At 28.3% G+C, this 26,182-nt stretch overlaps 1 protein-coding gene across 1 annotated transcript; it reads left to right on the top strand.

The window, feature by feature from the left end:
- On the top strand, positions 1 to 26,182 carry LOC107437310 (acidic mammalian chitinase). Its single transcript, XM_043042377.3, has 9 exons — positions 1 to 141; positions 2,864 to 3,014; positions 7,406 to 7,697; positions 10,442 to 10,568; positions 13,680 to 13,789; positions 14,842 to 14,971; positions 15,288 to 15,455; positions 23,278 to 23,397; positions 25,801 to 26,182. The coding sequence occupies exons 2-9, from the start codon at positions 2,876 to 2,878 to the stop codon at positions 25,930 to 25,932; spliced, it is 1,218 nt and encodes a 405-aa protein (XP_042898311.2). The 5' UTR covers positions 1 to 141; positions 2,864 to 2,875; the 3' UTR covers positions 25,933 to 26,182.

Below are 26,182 nucleotides of genomic sequence, written 5' to 3'. Positions count from 1 at the left end.
ACGTTTAATTCCAGTTAAAGAAGCCGGTATAATGAGTAGGCCAGGGGCGGTCCCACTCTGGAGGCCTAATATCGTGTCCCGTTGCATCTTTCGACACATTGATAGCTAGGTCATTGGGGTGCGACAACCGTCCTTCTACAGGTAAGTGTTAATATCATTTTTATTCTCGATCTCATCATCTAAGTTTGTCACACTTCGGAGGATGCTTAAAACGGATTACTGAATGGAAAGATAATGGCATCGGCTTATCGGGATTTATCACTATCTAAATCACTTTCGCGTCTCTCTGTAATGTTTGTATTTATATTACCGTTTAATCTTACAATTGCCGAAATTGGGATTTTGTTCTATCATTCGAAAGCTGTGCCGTGGTTACATAAACGGATATTTCCAGATCCTGATTATCACGTGGTCCGAAAAAATGCATGTCCTCTAATTTACGGCAAGTTTCATAAAAGTTAACCTAGCTGCAAACATTTCTGTGCAAAGTCATTATAATTACAGGTATTTGCACGTCTTGATTACCACACATCCTGACAATACTTGCTCTGCATGTTCTCTAATTTACGGCAAGTTTCCTAAAAGTAAATCTAACTACAAATATTTCTGTGCAAAGTTATTATAATTACAGATATTTGTAAGTCTTGATTACCATAATACTTGCTCTGCATGTCCTCTAATTTTCGACGAACACTAATTGTTATATGTAAATTATATATATATATATATATATATATATATAATTATATATATATACATATATATATATATATATATATATATATATATATATATATATATATATATATATATATATATATATATATATATATATATATATATATATATATAAATCAACCATGCTTAAATTCATGTGGAAGGAAAGGAAAAAAGGATAATTAAAAAATTAAATTCATGTTTAATTATATTCGTTGGCTAAGGAATTTAAAAAATCGATATTAGTTGAGTTATAAAGATAATAACATAAATAGTTATGATTATGAGTTATATTATAATTTGAGTTCGAGATATCCAACAATTTTTTATGCATAAAAGATACAAATAAATTGAAAAAAAAGTTTTTGTTGTTGTTAAAAATGAGAGAATAGATGATAAAAATTGATCATTTAAGCGTACAAGTAGTAACTTGTTTTTGGTACATTTAAAAATGATCGATACTGTTATTTTCAATGGGCAAGATTTCTCTTTTTGTTAAATTCTCTAAGAACCATCGGAAAAAGTGAAAATGACTTAGCATAAAAGTGGCCTCTCTTGAATACTTATTCGGCATAAAACATGCATTACAGAAAAAATTTCATTTGCAGATGTGTAAAGACAAAATAGAAACATAAAAAAAAGTAAATTGAACTGTGTGGTATTTTTATGATAATTTTAAGAATAAACATATTGAACAATAAAGAAACATATGCATCTTGAGGTATCAGAAAATATTGCCTCAACAATTCTTCCTCCAGAAAATAAAAATCTTTTATGATTAAAAAAAGCTCTTAATAAAGCTAATAATTTTTGTAATTATTTGTGGATAAAAATCAAAAGTAAAAGCAATTTCAGATTTTAAAAAAAATTCCAAATAACAATGAATTGTGCCAGTTTTTTAATAAAATTAATAACTGATTTTTGTAATCGATTTTTATAATCGGTTTTTATTATTTATACGTTAAAATTTGAAATAAAAAAAATTACCGATAAAAAAGTAAATATATATTAGTCCCGTTTTCAATAAAAACTAATAAATTATTTTGTACGTTTATTATTTTCCATGTGTAAATAATATACAACAAAAAGAATCGAGAATAACTTAAACTTACATTAACACTCGTCTTTTATTAAAATAACTTAAATTTATCTAAAGCTTTCTACATCAGTTATTTATGAATAAAAATTGAAAAAAATTAGAAATAAATTTATAACTGAAAGTATTACCGTGTGCAATCAGTACAAAAATGTAAACTATAAATTTAAAATTATGAGCTTTGAGCTATATATCATGCAAATAATTCTGTAGGTCTTGATTTCCAATATAATTAACAATAGAAGATTTGTATGAAGAATTTAAAAGGAAAATACATGTGAACTCAAGCCAGTTTTGTTATCTGAAAAATTCTATTTTTTCATCCCAATAGTAAAAAACATTCAAATTTCCTACTTCAATTTGATTTCTTTTAAATAATATAACTCAATTATATTTTCTACTTGTTTACTTATATTTCAAAACTATAATTTTTAATAAATTTTGAAAGAAGAATTTCGTCAAATCAACAAAAATATTAGATTTAAAATGCTTATTTGAAATAGTAAAAAAAAAGATGTATGATTAATTTAAAATTCTACTTCTAATTTGCTTGAACGAATTCGATTTATCTAAATCATGCAAATTGTTGAAACAAAAATAATGTTTAAAATTTTTTAAATAAATTATTAAATTTATTTTCCTTGGGACGTTTTTTTCTTTTTTTCTTCTCTCTCTAAAGTACTTTATGGTGAACGGTTTTTCATAAAGCATATCCAAAGATAACCAAAGATAACAGTTTTCTTTAACATAGGTAACTCAAAATTTGAATAAGCTGCCTTTCATTTTCGTCATAATGATCTCAGGTATTATTATTTTAAGATTGACCTGTTTCATTCTAATTTAAATGCATTTTTAGTAAAATTTTATTTAATGAAAAACGTTTTCAATTTCAAAATGAATTAGACTATTATAAATGAAATATTTATTCAGGTGTAAATGGAATTAATTTGATTCAGAAATTTTTTAATGTTTCCTTTTTTAAAATTATTTTTATCAAACTTTATTATTGGGTTAAAGACGTATGAAATAAGTTATAACATACATTTTTAGACTTCACAAGAGATGGTATCATCGTATTTCTATAGAGCTGTAGCTCTCATGCTAACAGTCGGAGCACTTTCCAAAGTTCAGAAATATGACAAAAGAGAAAACGAAAGAGCAGAGAAATTAGCAAAGTTGATAGAATATGATGACAAAAGTAGTAAGTATTTTTTTCTTTATATAACTAGTATATAAAAAGTAAATAACCAGTATATAACCAGTAGTTCTGTATATAACCACTAAAATAGTTATTTTACTTTATTATTGAAACTAACATTTTTAGCAAGAAGAAAAATTCGGAAATTTTGCCTTCTAGTCGAAATTACTATTTAGTTTTATACATATTTGAATTAACTTTACGAAAGTGACATTGAAAAAATTTCATTCAAAATAAATGCATGAGACAGGCCACAAAGCCAAAAAATACCGTTAAAATATTAATTTAGATGGTTAGATTTCTATAAAATAAAAAAAAGGGGCTGTGTTTTAATGACATGCTAAACGTAACGTTTCATATGTTAACACAAGGGTTTCTAAACTTATCTAACCAGAGGCAGCCCTAAAAAGTTAGAATTTCTCACAACACCCTAGTCCTATAATTTCTAGCTGTAGTATAATAATAGACTTAATGCTTGGAATTTAAAGTCGCTCGCATCAAAAGTTTAACAGGTAATATTTCAGCGAGAACGTTTTGAATGTCGATTTCAATCTGATTCATATCCAAGTGTGAATGTTATTCATATCACGAATGTTATACGAAAAACATATTCTCAATTGATTGAAAAGTTTCGCCTGAAATATCCTGATATAGAAGTATCTGATATATATAGAAGTTATCTGATAAGGATTTTGGATCCATATTTTCCATTATCGAATGTCTAATACACAGCGGATGCCTAATATACTTCTACTAATTAGACCCGTAACGGTACAGAAATTTTCCTATAATCGTAAATTTCACAGTTAATTTGATGGGCAGACTGATGATGACCGTAATTTTAGAATGAATTTAATAACTTAAAGCTCATAGATAAAAAAAAAAATTTAAAAAATCCTATAAACAATAAATTATCATTTCTGAAAAAAAGGGCCGAGGTAGTTTAGTGGTTACGATTTCATGTTTCCATCTTGAAAGCCCACCTAGCTTGTCTGGGAAGTAAACGTGGTCGGAGCGCAATGGTGACCACGTTACCCATCATGACCTTCATCACGAAATTGTTGTTTAGCATTAACCTCCATGACCCTCCTGGCCTACAAATGGCTGTTGTGTGAATGCTTTAGTTTTTACAGAAAAAAATTGTGTTTGAATTCTGAAAATTTAAAGCATTAAAAAGAACTTTTTAGTTCCTTTATCCTAGGGAATTCTCCATTTTATGTATCTCAAATAATTACATCATCTAATTTTTATCTTTAACTTCATTGTTTAATGATAAAAAATTCGCAACACACATAATAAAGGCATTAATTTATCTGACATCTTGAATGTTGTATGTCAAAACAATCAGATTTGTATGAAATGATTACCTCGTTCTGCTTCTTTTGCATACCTTTATCTAATTATAATAGAATCAATAGTTCCTGGTTCGAAAACAATTTGTGGTTACGGTTGCTCTTTTTTCACAGAAAAGAAATACTAAAATAATCGTTTATCTTTTTATTTTATAGGTCGACCTGTCAAAGTTATTCTTTTTTTTTTTCATTGGGTGTAAACAAGTTTATGTTCACCACGCATCCTAATCATAGGCGCGAGGACTACGCGGCCCTAAAGATCCCTCTTGTTCCCTTTTTAATTATATCTTATTTATTACTTTTAGTTTATTTTTATGAAATAAAAATTTGTTCAACTGTTAGAAGTAACTGCATAATCGTTTGAGCTTTCCCGGCAAGTTGCGCAATTCAAACAGTATTTTAATATGCTATAAAAAATTTTGTTATTAAATTAATGAATAGGTGTTTATATATGTTGCATGTACCAACATTTATTATGCATTTAAATCATTTAAATATATGCTGTTACGCGTATTTAGCAAAAAATAACCAAATGACTGTTTTTTTTTTCTTTGTGAAAAAATCATTGCCATTACTCCTTTTCCTTAATAGACTTATAGCGTAAACATTTAAAATGTTTTCTCAAACACAAAAGTTTTTCTTCTCCCAATAATTATTTTTACACAATATTAATTTAAACCTAAAATAATGACTATTAAATGTTTTTTTTTTTTTAAATTTGATGTTTAAAATATTATTTATGGAACAACTTAGAAATTATTTAAGCAAATCCGCACCGTAACACCAAGGTCTTTTTTCTTCTTCTCTTTGTTTTTTGCTTAAATATTTTTGCTAAATGGGAAAAACGGAGCCCTATATTTTGAATTTGGTCTTAATTTTTCCTAGGTAGTCGAAAATGATAATTTTGAAGTGGTGCATTTAAGATGAAAATATGGGTAGCATTTTAACGTCAAAAAAAATCGAATCTAAAGTTTGAAAAATAAGCAAATGTAATTGATATGCACCGCGAAATGAATGCTTTATATATATATATATATATATATATATATATATATATATATATATATATATATATATATATATATATATATATATATATATATATATATATATATATATATATATATATATATATATATATATATATATATATATATATATATATATATATATATATATATATATTTTATGATAATCATTGTAGTATACACTTAAAACTAAATTGGTATACACTAAATTGTGGTACACACTTAATTTGAGGTATTTTTTTTTCTTTTCTTTTTCCATTTTTTTAAATGAAACTGTGGGCTCAATATCTTAGTTAAGATAGCGGTTGAAAGTTTAGGATATCATAATTAATAGTAGCTACAAATAGTCTTTTCTTTTAAAAGAAAATGTTATTAACGTATAACATTTTACTTTTTCTACCGTATTAAAATTTGCCTATTTTAATTTGTTTAATTATATTTTCTTTGTAATGCAAACTTTATTCTTTAGTTTCTCTGTCCCAGCTTAGGGCTTCATATTTTTTTGACACCTGCAATTTTTACTACGATGAAGTAGTAGCATTGCTTGAAGTTGTTACGAGATAAAACTAAAAAATTTCAAAATATTTACCTGCTCGACATTTTTTAAATTCAAATTTCGTATTTTAAATATGTAATCCTCTTAGAGTGAGAAACATCTGAATGTGCAGTAAATAAGTAAATTCTATTAAGAGAATATTCATTCAAATACTTAAAAATTCCTTAAACTAATATTTAATTCTTTTCAGCCGCGAATTTACATGAATTATGCAAAAGTTCAACGTGCTTTGATCACGAGGACAACTTATAGGAAGTTTTAAATCAATAAGTTCAGCAAAAGACGTATTCTTTTTTTAAGAAGAAAAAAGAGAACAAAGCAGGCGAGAGTAGTCATCTTATGCCGTCTTGAGCTTCATCAATAAGTCGATGCACGCAGACAAATGTCTGTCTTAAGCTGAAGAAGAGGTTAAACACAGGGGATACACCCATAAGGGAGACCTGAAGCAAAAGCGAAACGGATGTATAGAATTCGTCCTTACAGAGGTCACCAATCATGATACTTTTTTCTTGGTTTCTTGATCAGATAATTTTTCTTGTTTTCACTTACTAACGCAGAGCAAATAGGATTAGTGTTAGATCAAAAATAAATTCGGACTTTAATTGAATCGAGAGCACAACTAATGCCTTCTGGGTACAGTCAGTTTATACCTGAATAGTATTATTTTAAAAATGCTATGACTATTTCAATTCAACTGTAAACAATTATATATATATATATATATATATATATATATATATATATATATATATATATATATATATATATATATATATATATATATATATATATATATATATATATATATATATATATATATATATATATATATATATATATATATATATATATATATATATATATTTATAGTGGATTATTTCCTTTATCAAATCAAATCACACGTAACTTGCTTGTTACTAAGAATATGTATTGTTACATGTTTTAATCAAAGCCAAATACTGGAAATAATTCTAAATATGGGACGATTACACATTGTATCGTTTGCTAGAATTATTATTTTTCCTTTCTCGTTTGAATACTTTACATTTTTATTATTGTGTGAATACTTTACATATTTATAAAAAAAGAATGTTGAAATTAGCATTGTCATATATATTTATCATCCGAAGATTGTCATGGCATGTCTTATTTATTTAAAAATTTTCCAGGCGAGAAAAGGAAATTATTTTTTTAACAAACAATTCGTTTTTTTTTCTTTGTTAAATAGTTTTCTATCTCTTTTTCCCTCCTTTTTTTCGCAAATACTTTAATTATTCCTTAAAAACAACCTTTAAAGTGCAGCGATTCCACTCTCTTTTTCAGACAAATATATATATACATATGTTTAAAAAATTACATGTATCCAAAGTAAGAACATACATATCAGTCACATAACTATGTTTCCTACTTTGTAATTACTTGAGAATCTTAAACAGATTATTAATTTTAAATTTTTAGAAGAAAAGGCAACCAGTCAAAAAATCGTTTGCTATTACAGAGCAGAAAGAAACACCACAAGACGTCTCCAACCAGAAGATATAGATCCGAATTTATGCACTCATTTGATAGTCGGTTTTGCAGAGGTTCGATATGATTTCGCGCTACCAAAAACCATTCAAGATCTCGAATGCTTCAACCGAACAGTTACTTTGAAAAAGAAAAATGCAAAAATGAAAGTTATGCTTTCTATAGGAGGAAAATCAAATGGCGGTTTCTCTCGAATGGTAGCTACGAAATATGGAAGAGAAAAGTAAGTGAGTTATTTATATTAGTATGATGCTTTAAGAATATTTTAAAGATGGATGGAAAAAAAGACGTATTGTACAAATTGGTGAAAGTTGAAAAAAAATAGCAGATTTTAGTTAATAGCAGAATAAACTAAATTTCTTTTAATTATTCAAATCATTTTAACAGGCGTTAGTCGAGGTGTTGCATTAAAAAAAGAATTATATAAACAAAAAAATATTAGGCTTGTTGTCCATATATCATATTGATAAGACTGTTAATATTAAAAGGATCTCCAGATCTTAAAATTATAGAAAAGATGAGAAAGATATATTTTCAAAATCACAATATTTAGTCAGTTCAAGGTATAATAAAATAGTTTTTCATTCTAATGTGCACTTAATAGTTATTTTTATTAAAATTTGTACTATAAGTTATATATAACTAATATAGAATAGTACATAAAAATATTATTTATTTACAGAGTATGAAATAAATTTAATTTGGAAAATAGAAAATCTGAAATTGATGGGAGATGGACCCAAATAGCGCATATCCTCATCCTTTAAAATCTTAAAATTCTGTGGTTATTTTAGACATTATAAACACTTCGTTAAGACGAGTAAATAATCCATGATTTGGCTATTAATAGCTAAAAAATATTACTAAAAGTTCTCTTTCTTTAGTTTTAGTCTTTCAAAATCAGGGTTGTCTTTTTGCCGGCAGACACTGGTTATAACCGGTAAAAACTGGCAGAAACTCAGAAACTAAAAAGACGTCTACATTAGTTCTAGTAATTGTTTAATGATATTTTGTTTAAGTTAACTGAAAAATACATTAAGTAAAGAGAATCTTATAGCTGTTTATAAAAAGGAAGTGACATACAGATTTAAACAGGCAGTTACTGATTATCATTTGCTAGCTTATATGCTGCATCCAAAGTATTTGGGATTGAAATTATCATGTGCTCAAGAAGAAAGTGCCAGAATTTTACTCGCCAATATTAACCCAGATTTTGTACCTTATGTCATAGTTTTGCAAAACAAACCAACCCCATTTCCTGAAATTTATTTTTCTAGTCAAGTTTTGACAACTACCTCAGCTGCTACATGGTGGTTCAGTTTTAAAAAATATGCAATAGATGAAAGTTTCACAAATCTTGCTTGTTCCTTGATGGCAATGCCTGCTAGTTCTGCAAGACTTGAGAGAATCTTCTCAAACTTCTCGTTCGTGAATAACAAATTGAGAAATTGTTTAGGTTTAGAAACTGCATCAAAACTTGTCTTTTGTTATAGATCACTGTAGAGTGCAAACAATGTAATATTTGATTTTCAATGGTGATAATTTTGTAAATAAATTGTACTTTGTGTAACATTTAATTTTTTTTTTTCTATGAACTATCCATTGTATGTCAATCTCAGTACTTACTTTTATGTCATTTTCTGAATTTCTGCCAGTTTCTGTCACAAATGTGGCAGAAAAGGGTTTCTGCCATTCCATTTTTAATCGGTTTCTACCAGTGGTTTTAACCACCTCGGCAGAAACTTGCCAACCTTGTTCAAAATATGTTAGCTAACAACTATTTTACAAAGCCAAAACATTGCAGCAAATATTTTATCCATAAATTTCAATGGTTAAATTTTAAAGGCAATAATAGAAATAATATCTATTTATAGATGAACATACGCTCACAAGTGCTTATTTTGAGAAAGCATTATACTTATTGAGAAGAGAATTAAATGAAATATTAGTTTAATTCTTAAATTAGAGGAAATATGTTATGCTTATTTTGGTAGAATAAAATGATTTAGAGATTTAGCGTATAGCAACAACCAAATTATGAATTATAATAGTAATAGTTGATTACAAGTATTTTAACTTACTTTCACTTAATGATATTGACTTCGTAATCGAATCTGGTAGAACAGAACAGTATTCTTTTGAAATTATTATTCTAACGAAGTTCTGTTGAGATTAATTGTTCTATTGATATTGTTGTTCTACCGTAATCTGATAGAACAATAATCTCAAAAAGAAACGCAATTTTTGAAGTTCATACAATAAATGTCGTATTAATGTGCACATATATTAGGGATTTTTAACAAAATTAACAATTTAATAATATTTGTAATTAATAATAATTCTATTAAACATGAATGTTTATTAAGCGTTAGACAGTTTTGTGATTAATTTACAAAATGAATTAGAGGGCCGCATGCGACCCGAGTATATTCGCATATCGTGCAAAGTTTTTTTTTTTAAATTTTAAAAAAAATATTTGTTGATAAATGGTACTTCAAATTGTTTAAAAATTTCATAACACCATATTGGGTTACTTCAAATATAAACAAATATCAAGGTGCGCATATGAATTAACAAGACTCTTTTTTTAATTTGATACACAACTTTAATTGGGTATAATATAGCCTACGTCACAGGTTGTGTTGTTCCTACTAAATTTAACCCATGAACGGCATTTTCTGCGAGCGTAACTTCAAGCCACAAATAAACAAACGAAGTGTTCGATCGTTTAAATAGCTGCTCGCCAGATTTTATTGCATTATATAGAAAAGTTATTGAAACTCAATACAACTAAATAAACAACAACAACTAAAACAAATGACAACAATTACTAATAACAATAACTAAATAAACAACAACTAAATTCCATTCGTTTAGCATTGCGTCATATGTTGTTCCTACTAAATCGAAGTAGTTGTGTTTTTTTCATATTATACCCAATTGGTAGTTTTATGCCTTTTCTTCTAGGTTTATATTTTCTCTTTTGCATTTCCTGGACAAATACAAATTTGATGGAGTTGACTTTGACTGGGAATTTCCTGGGTGGAATGGTGCTAGTCCTTTAGAAAGATTTTTTTTCAACATACTTCTAAAGGTAAAAATATAAAAATTTCAGAAATTAGAAAGGAAATTATTTGAAACCATTTTTTATTATGTCAAATTGCAGACAAATTTTAAATTCATAATTAATATAAGAAATGCGTGAATAACTAATTATCATCAAACTCTTAACTGTCTTATCGTCCATCATCACGGCAAACCTAAACTTTAAGTACTGTATAGGTATAGTACGATATGTAATGTTCCGCCAGTTCTCAATAATATTATTCAAAATATTGTTGTTTCTTTTTTAAAAAAAAGCATGAACAAAACAAAAACAGACTCTACTAATAAAAATAATACTAATTAGAAACATGAAAATTAAAATTGTTTTAATTTATGTAATATATATTACAAATTAATCATTATAATATAGATTTTTAAAAAAAATATGCTCTGCAGAGGTGAAATTAAAAAGAAAAACCAACTGAACTCCCTTACTAACACTGTACGTGTGTTAGTTCCCTATATTTTTCTTGTAGTCCTTCTTCATGCCCACGCATCTATTTTTTTCTTTCTTTTATTCATTTAAAATATTTGTATATTTAAAAACTTCGAAAAATTTCATTTCTCACTCATATATATTCGATAGTTACTTTTACTAATTGAAGCATTGAAACCTTTTTTATACCTCTAATGTCTAATGGCAGACGATAAACAAGTAATGATTTTCATAATTATTGTTTAGAATGACTGAGTATATGTGTATGCTGTTAAAAAAAATTTCTTTCTTGCTGTTTAAAACTTTATTGCAAGCTATTTTTTTAATCACAGTTTTAAAAATTATATTAAATCGTATTTTATTTTTATTGTTTTAATAATGGATGGACGGTTATGCTACGTATAGCTTAGATTCACAAGCTACTTGTATATTCTTTGTCTTTGTTTATTTGGAAAGCTTATAAAAAGTGCACTATCTAGAGAAGTGGAATAAGTGTAAGCAATGAATATTAACTTTATGTTTTGTTAAAATGTTATTTTCGAATTAAATATGTTCAAGATGAATTATTTTTAGTTTTAAAAAATCACCAAATTTAGCGATAAAAAGCGTTACTTGGCAAAATTAGAAAAAATAGGAAACTTCTTGTATATAAAAAATAATGTATGTGAGTGCGTACGTTCTCTATACATATCGAGATTTCTGAACCAAATTTGACAGACATACGTTTAAAGACAAGAACAATGTCAACCTTAAAATTCCCTCCAACAACCCTTTAGAGCGAGCTACGACACTAAGGAAGAGTATTCCATAGGATTAACATGAGAGTCATTATTGAACTGCAGGAGATTTTATTTTTTATTATTTACAATTATTTAAACAGTAACAATCTTGCTTGTAGCTTTATTTATTCAAAAATTAGTTACACACACAGATTTTATTGAGAGTTTTTGAAAATTATTTGTCTTTAGTTTCTTACGTTAGGTGTGATCAAGTGGGGGTGATTTCACCTAATTGATACTTCGGAATCTGCCGAAAATCACGTGCTTGTTTATATACACTTTTTTATAAAACCTAAAGATTTTACCACAACCACGGTTGTATTCAAATCTTAATAATTTTCGGTGTCGAATAGTACTGTGTAAACCAACACTTCCTAGAAAAGAGGTCTTTGCACGGATTACCATAGACGGGATATCCGATTCTTTAGTTGTGCAAGCGTTGTGACATCTTTCTTAATTCCCCCACTACGAAGTTTTGTTGTCCCAAGGTTGTGACATCTTTCTTTTTTTATCTCCCACTACGCAGTTTAAGTTCGTTCATTCAGACTACTTAAGTGATCCGTGCGAAGGTCTTCTTTGTTGGAGGTCCACCTTTCTTTTGGCGTTTAATATATTTAATAACAAGTTTTAATAAGTTTAATAAAGAAAAGTCGACGAAAAGGGCAACAAAAAAACGGAAAGAGAAAAGAAATTAAGTACAGCCGATTCTACGGGTATTGAGGAGGAAGCAAATTTGCACCATATTGCAGTTCAACACGCCTCAAGACTTGTAACCAAGCAATGATGTACAGTGCGCAAAATATGAAACGGACCACCCGGAATAACTTTTGATTTAATGATCAGATCTTCATGTTATGGTACTCACGCATAATAGTTCAAGGGGGTGATCTCAAGTATGCTAATTAATTAATGTAGACGATATTTTAAGTTACGAAATCAGAAACAAAACATATGTTTGTTTGTTTTTTTTTGACAGATTCGTATTTCTGAACCTGAAAAAATAGAGGGTAACCGTAATCTGGAAAATAAGGGACCAATTGTCAAGAGAGCGGCCCAAAATTTGGACCCCTTAACTTTACTTTTTACGTATTTCTCAATTTTTCGACAACTTTCTCAGCAAATTAAAAAACATTTGCCCATAATTATAAAACTCGCTAATCCAAAGATAATTCTATGCAAAATATAACTTTTAGTAAATATTTATTATTATATTTAATAGTCAAATAAATTTTGAATTGCAAGGTATACAAATTTTTTGTAGATCATTTTAAAAAATGCAATTTTAAATGGCAAAATATAAAATTTCAGCGAAATCGATGTAATTATTTCCTAAGAAATCGAATTTTGAAAAAGTTGTATTTTTACAATTCCTAATTTGTGGACTATTATGTAATAAAATAATAAATATTAACTAAAAGTTGTATTTTGCATTTGAAATTATCTTTGAATAAACAAATTTTTTAATTGAATGCAAAAAAATTTCAATTCGCCTATAAAATTTCTTCGAGATATGGGGAAATACGCAAATTGTATAATTAACATTAAGGGATCCAAATTTTGGACACCTCCTGGTCAAACTATTGATCCCCTGTTTTGAGGGTCAGAAATCCGAATTCGTTGGGAAAAAAATTACATGTTTATTCAGAGAAAGTACGTTTTTATGTCTGATTTCATAAGTTAAAATATCGTCTGCACTATTACTAAATTAGCATATTTGAGATCACCTTTCGAACCAGTAAGAATGAGTTCTACAACGGGAAGATCCGATCATTATATCAAAAGTTATTTAGGGTTGTCCGTTTATTTATTTATTCTCTATCATTTGTTCAATGTATTATTTACACATACTATATATGGAATATTGCATCTTTTTTATACATTTCAGGAGCTACAATTTGTTATAGAAAAAGCAAAGAGAAATTTTCTAATCAGTTGCGCAGTAGCAGCACATGTAGCCATTATTGACACCTCATACAATGTACCAGAAATGGCAAAGTAAATATCTCCGTAAATAATTATAGAGTGAATTTTATACTAACTTTTTGTTTATTTCACACATTTTTTTACATTGTTGAAAAAAATGTAAATAAGTCATTTATATTCTAACATATACAATAAAAGAAATTACTTAAACCACCATCACCATGATTAAAATACACTATGTTCTTACTATAAAGTTTATTTTAGGGCAATACTGAAAAAAAAATGTATGTATTCATTTATGCAAATTAAATCAATTTTTGCTTTTTATGTGATTAGATAAATATATTGGAATAAGGTTTTCGTTCATTGCTTATTAGCTTAAAATAAAAATTAAATATTTCTTTTTAATTCCTTATAAGATTCAAACCTCGTATTTTAAAAATTGTCAACTATTATTATAAGGTATAATTATTTTAAAAAAACAATGTATTTTTTAAAAAGTCTTTTTCTGAAATTAACATGCTTTAAAACTCTGAGCATATTTTATGTAGGCAGTTATTTTATTATAAGCACCATACATATTGTTAAAAGTCATACATCAAAGATTCCCATAATGGAGAGGTTCCGCACCCACCACGTTATTAGTAACCTTATCTTTTCAATCTAATAGATCACGGTAATGAAAGCATTAAGTATTATAGTTACTGTCAGATTGGAGATTGCGCAATTGTGCGAGTTAATTGGACGGAAAGACCATATTTTTAAAAGATATTGAATTCAAACTTATTCACGTATTATTCTATTAGATTCAATAAACGGCATTTCAACAAGCGAAGTTACGTATTTATATCTGCTACTCTATAATTTTGAACTCAAATCAGAAAACACTGATTTTTTTAAATCTATATTAGTATTTAATAACAAAATTAATTAATTTCCAAAATTCCATTATAACACGGTTACGTAATAGCATTTATACTTATTAGCTACTTCATGAGAAAACAAACAAGAGTAGTTTCTGTAAGTCCGGTTTTTACACTCATTCATTTAATGAACAATATAATTTCAGAAGTTAGAAACTATTGTTTTTTACATGCATTAATTAAATATTTATTGTTTTTCAGAGTTGTGGATTTTATAAATCTCATGTCTTACGATTTCCAGTTGTATAATCCAGCATATCCTATGACAGCTCATCATAGTCCTCTGTTTTCTAAAAACAGCGAAAAAAATACGAACTATTATTTAAATGCGGTAAGCATAAAATTTTTAAAAACCAATTGCTACTTTTAAATCGAATATCTTTTCAACTCCATCTGTATATGTATTGTATAAGCAACCGCACTTCGGAAAAGTAATTCAGGTAACGGGCATTTCACTTGGATTTTGTTTATTGTTTGTATCGAAAAGAGTAACAGTTCCACAGTTAAATAAAAAATGACACTTTAAATAAGGTTTTAAATATGCATTTAGTTATCATAAAGAAACATTCATGTTTATTAATACTTCTGTTTTTCAATGCTTCCAAGTATGTTTTGTCTAAAATGTGTTTTCCTGATTTCCATCATAGGCATGGGCTGCAGGATTTTGGGAAGCAAGAGGTATGCCGAGAAAGAAAATAATGATTGGCATACCAACGCATGCTCGGTCATACTACTTACATTCTCCTTATTGGAACACTATCAGTGTTCCAGCAAAAGGTCCTGGAATCGGAAACGGAAAGCTCACATATCCTCAGGTATGCTTGAAAATGGGTGCCACTCTAAAAAGATTTCAAGATAGAACTTTATTTTTTAACTAATTAACATGGTCTGTTATTTAACAGAATTTTTTAGAAAATTATACCTCACCCTCTATGAGAATGGTTCATATATTATATCAATGACTTAATTATTTTTTATAAAAATTTATTTTCTTAATTTTATTTTTTACAGCGAAAAAATTACAAATAATAGCTAACCTTGCATATCTACACTCTTTGCACCAATTGCTGAATTTTGACTTTTTCTTGGAGCCATTCATATCTCTATTCATTTTTCACTTCATCATTAATGTTTTGTCATAGATAATTTTTAAAAAAAATTAATTTAATTTTACCCAGCATCTCAAATTATCAAGAAAAAATACAAACTCAGTCAGATTCAGATTTAAATATACAAATTTTGTTTACACAAGTTCTGTCAATCCCACTCTTTCTTTGTGATATGACTTTATTAATTGATCATTTTGTATTAATTTTGAAAAATAACAATGCTTTCAAAAAGTAATCTATTTTTTATTTATTTTAACAGAATTTTTTTTTGTTAAATTTTCATAAGTAAGGAAACATTTAATTTCTTTTTGAAAACATAATTTTAAAAAAAATTGGAAATATATATTAATTGGTGGACGGAATTCAATCTACTTGATCTTTTCTTAAGGCTGACTTCAGTCCAAGGGACTAAAGAGTGGAATCCGTGTTATTTATATTACAATCCTCTTTGCTTGCATTATTAAAATTACTTGATTTATCAACACTATAACGTTTGGACAATTTTATGAGTAGAGAGTTAGTCAAAAGCTATAATAGTCAAAAGTTGAACAATTCAATATATTTCATTTTCTGTTCATTTAAACAATAACAAAAGTACTATCTGTCTCTAAAATTTAAGAACATAACGAAGTTCGATAATACTGTATAATTAAAAAATATGTGACGTATTAACGGGCAACCCAAACGAAATGTTATTAAGAAATGTTCGTTAATTAAAATTTACTTTAATATTGCAATTTTTAAAATTTTTGTTAAATGGCTGTAACAAACGTTTAAGCACCATTAATTTCTTAATAAATGAAGGATCGGTTCGATGAAGTGACGTATTTCCTGCAAAGCATAATGACAGGCAGATTATCTCTAATCAAGAACTCAGACGTTCACAGTTCTGTAAGCTGCAGAATTTACAAAAACAGAGTTTTGAAAATAAGTAAAATTCCAAAATGGAAAAATGTGTGTCTGAAATTTCAAGCTTCTGAAATAGATCAAAGTCATGTATTTATCAAGTGTTGGAGAAAAAAGAATGATTTCGCCTGAAAACCGAGATGCGAACGAAGGCGTGTGATGAATGTTCAGACCGATAGGCGAATTCGGCAAAATATTTCAATTTGTATTTGATCTATAGGCAAAATATGTCAATTTGTAACGGGGAAAAAACACTATAGGTGTAGCAGTGCCTCGATAATATAGAAATATTTCGAAAAAAAAAAAAATTCGCCGCAAGCCATGTCTTAAACCACATAATAAACGGGCAAGAGTGAACAAAGCAAAAAATCGCATGGCAATAAATGGTTATCTATACCAGTCAGTGATATAGAGAAAAAATAGAACTTAAATGGTCCTGGCGACTGGAACTCATGTTTGCATGAACTTCGAAAAGAGCCAAGGAATTTCTTCAACAGGTAAATCTCTAATAATTTGGGGACATGCCTGCATTTCTTAAGCATGCCTGCATTTTCTTAAGCGAAGACATACATATGAAACGTAGAAAGTTACACTGAGACAATATATTCTCCCTTTTTAAGAGCTCCAAGGAGGCCCTGATTTTATATTTCAACAAGACAATGCCTCGATAAAAGATTAGCCTATCCCCGAGCCCGAACCTAAATCCAATTAAGAACGTATGAAGCATTTTAGCCCAGCGTATAGAAATAGTTAGGATTAAAGAAATCCAAGAGTCTATTGAGAAAGTATGAAATTCTCGCCCCCTCCCCCTAGAAACACACCAGAAGCTAATTAATTCAATGGAAAAATGTATATTCGATGTCATTAAGAATAATAAGGGATCAATATCCAAGTACAGTAGGGAACCGATTATCCGGAAAGATCGGGACCATCGCTATTCCGGATAACTGATTTTTCCGGTTTTCTGAATCGCTACAAAAAGCCGTTTTTTTTATTGTCAAACTCAACTAAAAAAAAAATATTTGGAAATAATCTTAGAAAGAAGAAAAAACAATGAAGTAATACACTAATGATTATTTCCAAAATGATGGTAAGGTAAATATCTTTCAAAAAAGAAAGAAAAATCCTGAAATCTTACGATGGAAAAAAAAAATTTAAAAATGGCGGGAAAATTTATCGAATTTCGTTCCGGTGTTTTGGTTTTCTGATTTCCGGATAACGGGTTCTGTACTGTAATATTCTTTAAATTGTGTTATTTTAGCTCCTGCTTAAACTCTTGATGCAGCCTATTATTTATTTCAACAAAATCAGAAAATAAATATTTTTATGTTATTTATTTCCTGCTTTTAATTACAACACATGCAAATGTCCTTTCGTTAGCATTCTGTTCCTGCCTTTGAAAATCAAAATTTTTTGTCAGTACTTAAGCTTTTGAAACGATTATTAAAATTTTGTTGATTCGAATGTAGTTTGAAAATAGAAAGGTCATAGCGGCAAACAAGATAAACAAACAGTAAAAATAAGCTCAAATACAAAAATAAAATAAAAATGAAAGCATAAAATATTTTGTTACCATCATGCAATTGAGCTTAGTTTTTCGTGTCATTGTCCGGTTTTGAGCGAATCCATAAGGCTAATCATAATTTTTTGTCAAGCTATCCTGTAATATCTCATTAAAAATAAAATTTATTATAAATATATTACTATATTATACCAGCTTTTAAAAGTTTCACTATGTACATAGATTAAGGTTATATCACCTGTTATCCAAAAATTCGCGATAACTATTTAGATTTATTTACTTGTGCTGAGCTAGCAAACAAACAATAAATTTATTATTAAAAACGTGCAATCTAGATATTGCCTTATCAATCAATTAGGAAACCTTGTGGGGAAAAAAACGCGATTCAACAAGATTGGTAATTAAGACAACGATAAGGCTAACAATATACTTTGGTACTTAAAGAATAGATTGTTACTGGAATTAACAACCTGTTTTCGAGAGGTCCAATGTGTACGGATAGTTTTTAAACCTTCATCGCAGAACTTATAGCTTGAGATTAGAGAGCTTTTACATTACGTAAACCTTATTTTCCGCTTCTTAGCGATACTGCACATGCTCAGACATAGTGTATTGCACCTCACTAGAGGCCCTGAATTAGTATAGCCGATTTTGTGCCCTGAAGTAGCGTAGGTACGTTAATTTTAACGTAAGTACATATTTTAAAAATGGAGACAAAAAAACGCCTTAGTTGGAGTATAACCGATTAAATATTTCTCCTCAGAAAAGTTATAGCTTCTAATTCTTATGAAGATCTGGGGCGTTGAAAGGATGTACAGTGCGTCATAAAAAAAAAACGGACCATCATGAATAACTTTTGATCTAATGATCGGATCTTCACGTTCTTAATAATTCGGAGGGGGTGACCTCAAACATGTTAACTAATAAGCTCAGTCGATATTTTAAGTTACGAAATCAGACACAAAAACGCACTTTCTCTGAATAAACATACCCTTTTTTTTTCCCCCCTTCTGAATTCAGATTTCGGAACTTAAAATAATGAAGTTCCCATAGTTAGATCAGGAGAGCGATCCTAAGTTCTGATCTCAGAATATTAATTTTATTTTTTGCGTATTTCGCCATATCTCGGGAACTTCTTAAACGAATTGAGAAAATTTTGGAGACAATTCTAAAATTCGCTTATTCAAAGATAATTCCATGCAAAAAATAAGCTTTAGTTAATATTTATTATTATTTTATTTAATTAAAGTAGAAAGTTTTTTTTAATTGTTAGGTAAACAACTTTTCACATCATTTTAAAGCATGTAATTTTACATGGCAAAATACAAAATTCAGCGAAATCGGGTGAATAATCCCTGTGAAATTGGCTTTCAAAAAAGTTATTTATTTACAATTTGATTTCTGATTTCTCAGGAACTTATACGACCAATTTCCATCAAAATTTCTTTTTTGCTGTGTAAAATTACTTGTTTTAAAATTATGTAAAAAATTGTCGACCTTACAATTAAAATTTTTCCGACTGTTATTAAATAATAAAAAAATCAACTAAAATTTAAATTCATAATAAACATACTACTACTACTAAACTTTAGCTTAACGAGCAATCATAAAAGTTTGCTGTTTATGGCCAATATTATCTGACTGAGTCAGCAATTCTTTCTTTACTAACTATTAGTCAGTTTAACGTTGTTTATCATAACCTTGGTGTTAATCAGCTAAAAGTAATGCCAAGTGTTAGGTGACTTTATTTACTTTCTCTATTAGTTCTCGCTTAACCGAGTTCAGAAATAGTATTTTTATTACGTAATTAATATTTTCACACTGTTGCACTCGTAAACTTATTGCACTATGCAATCGATCTAAAGCAGGGGTTTCCAACTTACATGAGGCCGGGGGCCACAATTAAAGACACAAATCACATGGCGGGCCGCAACTTTATTAAAATTTTATGTAGGACTCTTTTATGTTTGAAGGAACATTAAATATTACTGTCAGATTTTTACCAAGTTGTATAAAACAAAGGAATTGAATTACAAATTAAAATAAGAAGTAGATTTTTAAAAATATTTAATTACATATTAAAAAATTCGGGCTGCAATAACTTTAATGTGCGTATTGAACAGTTAATGTGCAACAGATATCTAATTGTTAAGATATACAACTTAATAATGGTTGGTATTAAAACTTACATAGTAGCACACAAAAATTTCAATGACAAAATTTAGGTTTGTCTTCTGCAACCACCAGAGAATAGATATTTACAGATTAAATTTAAAATTTACAAGTGTGTGTGTAAATATTTTCGTCCAAAATGATTGGTTTCAAAAAGTTAAATCGGAGAGATTCTTCGAGAAAATTTCTGATACACACAAGCTAAATTATATTCACAAAATACAAAAAAATAAATAAAAAAGAGCAACATACACGATTATTTTTGTATTTGAATAAATATTTTCTTGAATGCAAAACCGGAGAAAATTCTTTTTTTTGCACCGTTGGTATGATAAATTTCACAGAAACGAAGAAATTAGGTTTTTATTAACGAGAAAAGTATTTTAAACCCATATAAATTTTTTACGAAAATTGTCCGCAAAAAAATGACAACTAATATATTTAAGTTCGCGGGCCATAAAAAAAGGCTTCGCGGGCCGCCAGTTGGAAACCACTGATCTAAAGGAATATTGGAGTACAGCATATATAATAATAAACTTTTTTTAAGATTTAATCTTACATTTTTAATAGGATCTAAAGAGTTAAGCTCTTACTTTTTCAGTTTCATCCTGTCTTTTCTCCTTAAATGTTTACTCAACACACTACATGTTAATGAGCATTTTTCTTTAAGCAGTACATTTCTTATTTTTAATTCTAACGTTATTCACAAAACATGTAAGAAATAGTAAAATATCCAAAGAAAAAAAGAGAAAGAACTATTTTGAAGTAAAATAGGATGGTATAATCTTAAAACATTTTCTTCCTTATCAAAGAAAATCCATTCTAGGAATAGTTCGTCTATCTGAAATGTATTTCCTGACGAGACGAAACTGCGATAATTTTAGTATAAATACTTCCTCGATTTACCCCTCTTTTATACCATCGTATAACGCTAACAACAAATTCTTCTATTCTAAAAAGTATAACGAAAATAAAAAATAATTAAAAGAAAAAAAACTAATTACATGAAGAAAAAAAACTAATTAAATGAAAATAAAGGAGAGAAAAAAACTCTCGACAGCAAACGGCACGCAGCGCAAACAAATCTCATCAAATCTACATACATTAAAACGTGCGGCCTATGAAAAATAGCATTTCCAAACGTAATGCAAAAACTGTTACGTTAATTTTTTTTTTTCTTTTCTTACATTAAGCCTCGCACGTGCTCTGTTAAGCTTAATTAGAGTTTGCATCAACAGGAAACCATCACGGAACTCAGAAGCTCTCTATCAAATAAATCTAACTAATAAATCGTACAATAAATTAAACTAGCTGCCTTCTGCGACCATTCACAATTGTGTAGTACAGCACATAAACTCTAATGGTCACCAAGCCAAATGCACAGCCAGGGCCTGATTACCGAAAAGGCACAGGAAGCAAGTGCTTCCCCTTTTAAATTCTAGGGGGGCCCCCAAATGACTGAAATTAAGGGCCCAATTTCTTATTTTTTGTAGCCAAAAAAATATTAATAATAAAAGAAATAAGAAAAAAAAATGACTCCAACAAAAACTCTCGAAAAGAAAAAAAATGGGATGCTTTGTGTTGTTTTGCCGCTAGTAAAAAAATTGGCATAAAAAAAGAGACTCTTCTTGCAAAGAACCTTTCGTATAACAACAAGTAACTTTATAATTTAATTTAGTGAAATATTTAAATTTTTTCAACATATGTGCTAGCTACTCCCTCATGTTTTTGTTACTATATATAGTTGGCTACTATACATGTTGGACCCTACTTTACGTGCTTTATAAAGCACGTAAAGAAGGGTCCAACATGATTGCATAGGATCTCTGTATTCCTTTCTAAGGTTCTAATAGTTTTCACATGGTTCCTCCCTCTTTAAAATGTATTGTTTATGGGTGAAAAATATCAAAAGTTTCTTTTGCTCAAGTTAGGGGGCCCCCAAAATCCTATTATGCTTCCCCTATTTTCAGAGGTTAATCGGGCCCTGTGCACAGCAGAAGTGAATTTAACTATTCTAATTCAACATTTTAATTAATTTTAAGCAATATATTAACCAATTTTTTTCTCTCCACCGTTTAGCTGTAGCCCGTGGCTTTGCTCTCACTGAAGTACTTGGGTTACAGTTCTAACTATTTTCACAAAAATGTGCGTGATATTGTGAAAGTTCTCCATGTATTCAATTTTAGTAATATTTTTAAATTTGTCGGTATGTATGAGTTCGGGATATACGTGCTATACTACTTCCTCCGATCCTTAACTAGAGTATCGAATAATATAGTATGTACTATTACTCGAAAAAGGAGAGCTGTGGCACCATAGAACAGTTAATGCTTAAAATCACAACAGCCCTTTTAAAAAAATCAAAAGTAAATCTAAAAAAGTTACTTTTTAATTAACTGGACGCAATGAAATTCATCTCCTTTTTTCTTTAGCTAAATTTTTATGAGCTTTAAAAATAAATTAATGTCTGCGGTAGTTTATATTTCTGGGCGACTTTTCGCTTGCGCCCGACTAACTGAAAAGTAACCCAAGTTTTTATATGTATAAAAATACTAACATATTCTAACAATTCAATCCTCTTAAATTATTACTTAAGACAATCTAAGAAAATTAATATTAACTATAGTGTTGCAAATAAATAGAGAAAAACCAAAGCCTACGGTGTCACTTAAGATATATATATATATTGTTTAATTAAAGATAATTAAGTTAACGTGAAATAAAAACTTTACACGATATATTTGGAGGGAAAAAATAAAAAAAATTTCCCTCCAAATTCGGAACGAGATTTTGAAGGGGGGGGGGGAATGAATAGCAGCATTGACAAAATTTTTTATTTAATTATTCTATAAATTCTGAACACGATGTGTGTTAAACACGTAAACTCTAAATTTCGGCAAAAAAATAATGATTTCTTTTTTTTATCAGGTTTGCAATTTTCTTAAAAAGGGAGCAAGGCAAATATTTGATCTATCAACGAAAGTTCCATTTGCCCACTTAGGACACGATTGGATAGCTTTTGACAATGATCACAGTATTTCGTTTAAGGTAAATAACTTTACTTATTATTACACATTTTAAAACATTATAAATTTTTAATATTTCAGATTTGAAATATACTACTTGTACTGGAGAAATGAATGATTTCTGCAAAAGATACGAGTAAAAAAAAAAAAGTATTTGGAAGTAGGGTTGCGCTGGGACGAGTAAAGCAATAAACAGCATGACATAACCTGCACAAATTGGGAGGGGGGTAAAAAGTTCAAAGAAAGTAACGCAATTAAAAAATATTTGTTTTGTCCCCTACAAAGCTAACTTCTATTATGAGGTTGTTTGACAGGGCCTATCCTACAATAATGGAAGAGACATTTTCTGTTTTAGACGTTTTAAATTTCTAAAGAAATACTGAAAGGATTATTTTGTAATTTTAGATATGCGATTTTTCATATCTAGCAATAAAATGTAAAGCTTTCAGAGGCCTACAATAAATTACGAAAGAAAAGTAATTTACCCTAAGCCAGAAAATCAAGCAATAAGCTTGTATCGATTACTTTAATTATTTTTAAAAACTGCGTAAAGTTTCGTTAACCTAGAGTAAATATTTATGGAAATATAAACATTTTAGTAAAAAATTTCGTCCTACGTTTTTTCATTATAACTTCACAGATATTCAATGCAATGAAACAAAATTTTTGGAGCAATTTAAGATTAATAACAAAATTGTTGCTAGTTGCTTTTATACTGCGTATGCACTGAAAGAATGTTTAAGTTTTTTCATAATTTTGCAGTGAATTGAATTTGGCAACTAATAAAAAGAATTTGGTTTGAATATCTTAAAAATTTATAATTTTTTAAGATATTCAAATAAGCTTTTAACATAAGTAGCCAAATACGACTTTCGCATCGCAGTGTAAAAGAACTAGTTTATAACGGATTCTTATAAAATTTTAAAACAATTTCGTAATTAATCGTAAATTGCTCCAAAAATTTTGTTTCATTACATTGAATATTTATGAAGTTATAGCAAATAAAAATGTAAGGCGAAAAATTTTTTTATAAAAATGTCCTATCTCCATAAATGATTATTCTAGGTTTACGAAACTTTATGCAGTTAATAAAAATAACTGTAGTAATCGATAGAAGTTACAAATTTTTTGCTTGATTTTCTGGCATAGTGTTTAAAAAATACTAGATTTCTTACGTAATTTATTGTAGGTCTTCCAAACCTCAGAGCTTAAAATTTTATTGCTGAATATCGAAAATCTCATTAACTCCTCACCTCTTAAAGTTTACAAAATAATCCTTTAAGTATTTCTTGAGAAATTGAGTGGACGTTGCGTTAAAAAAAAAGCTGACTATTCAATATAAAAATGGTTTTTGACGATTTTGATTTCAAAAAAAATTTCAGTCATCATTTTTTAAATTCACTGATGTTTAATTTAGAGCTAGATATGCATTCTAAATATGTTTCAGTGGCTGGTATCCGACTCTGCGAAAATCAGCAATTTCGACGAAATTTTTTTTTCTATTTGAACTTAAGTTTATGATCCTCGATTTTCAAAAATGAAGTTATAAGAAGCCTTTTCGTTAACTGACAGACAAAACTGAAAGTTAACTCACGAAAACGAAACTAAATTGTTTATTGTTATGTTGAGATCTTTAATACTTTTAGGACAAAATTTCGTGTCACAATTTTTTTCCATTTTAAATGCAGTTTCTGAAGACCGATGATCTTGAGAAAATTTTTTCTAACATACATAACAAAAAGCTATCTTGGAATCCTTCGAAATTTAATTAGTAGATTTTGCATAATGCCAGCGATGTTTTGAACTAGAAGTTAGTCTAAGGGCGAATTAGTTATTTTGTTATCAAGCTTTAAGTACGATATTTAGAAATTTTTCATTAAAAATGCAATATTAAACACATTCCCTTGTCTTCTAGAGACATTTTTTTTAAAAGATTTTAATTCAAAGCCAAGTAACCAATTTATGATCCAGAAATTTCTTTTTCTCGTTTTTTATATTTATGCATTACAATTTCCTCGAGTTGAAAGCGTACTTCTAAATAAATTAATTTGTTTTAATATCACTCTTGGACTTCAAAATAACGCATTTTAGTTTTTACATCAGCACAAATTTCTTCAATTAATCAAAGATCCTGATTATTTTAACCCATCAAACCATTTCGTCAGATACACTGCTACAACGATTTTCCATTCCATTTTAACACTTTTTTTCCCTTTTATCTAATGTTTAATTGGAATTCATTAGTTATTACATGAACACAAATTATTGCTTCCTTTTCTCCAATTAATCAGATTACGATTATTTTGACTGCTACAATGATTTTCACTTCCATTTTAACACCCCCTTTTTTTTTTTTTTTTATAATGTTGAATTAGGAATTCACAATTGTCAAAACAAAAAGTTTTCAATAGTTGTTTAATTTCAGAGTCAATGGGTAAAAGAAGAAGGATATGGAGGAGTCATGATCTTCAACTTGAATAATGATGATTGGAGTGGTAGTTGTGATAACTCAACAAAGTTTCCTTTGACTCGAGCTGCTTTTAAAAGTTTGACATAATTTATGAAGAAATGCGTAAACAGACAGAACAATGGACATACATGCATAGAATCTCACCACGAAATTATTTATTTCATAATTCATAGACTTGTAACAACATTTATTGTTAGTAGCCATATGTTGAAAGAGTAGCATATCTAGTCAAATCAAGAAAGGCATGTAAAAAAATTTAGATTTTGCTCTTAATAAATTAAGTTGGAAAAACTATTACAAATTAAGTTATATAATAAAAATTACTATATAAAAGGAA

Source organism: Parasteatoda tepidariorum, chromosome 8 (genome assembly GCF_982258835.1).
Source record: "Parasteatoda tepidariorum strain Cologne lab strain chromosome 8, Ptep-v5.0, whole genome shotgun sequence".
Lineage (NCBI taxonomy): Eukaryota > Metazoa > Arthropoda > Arachnida > Araneae > Theridiidae > Parasteatoda > Parasteatoda tepidariorum.
The sequence above is the reverse complement of the archived record's forward strand: the minus strand, read 5'-3'. Positions and strand labels throughout refer to the sequence as shown.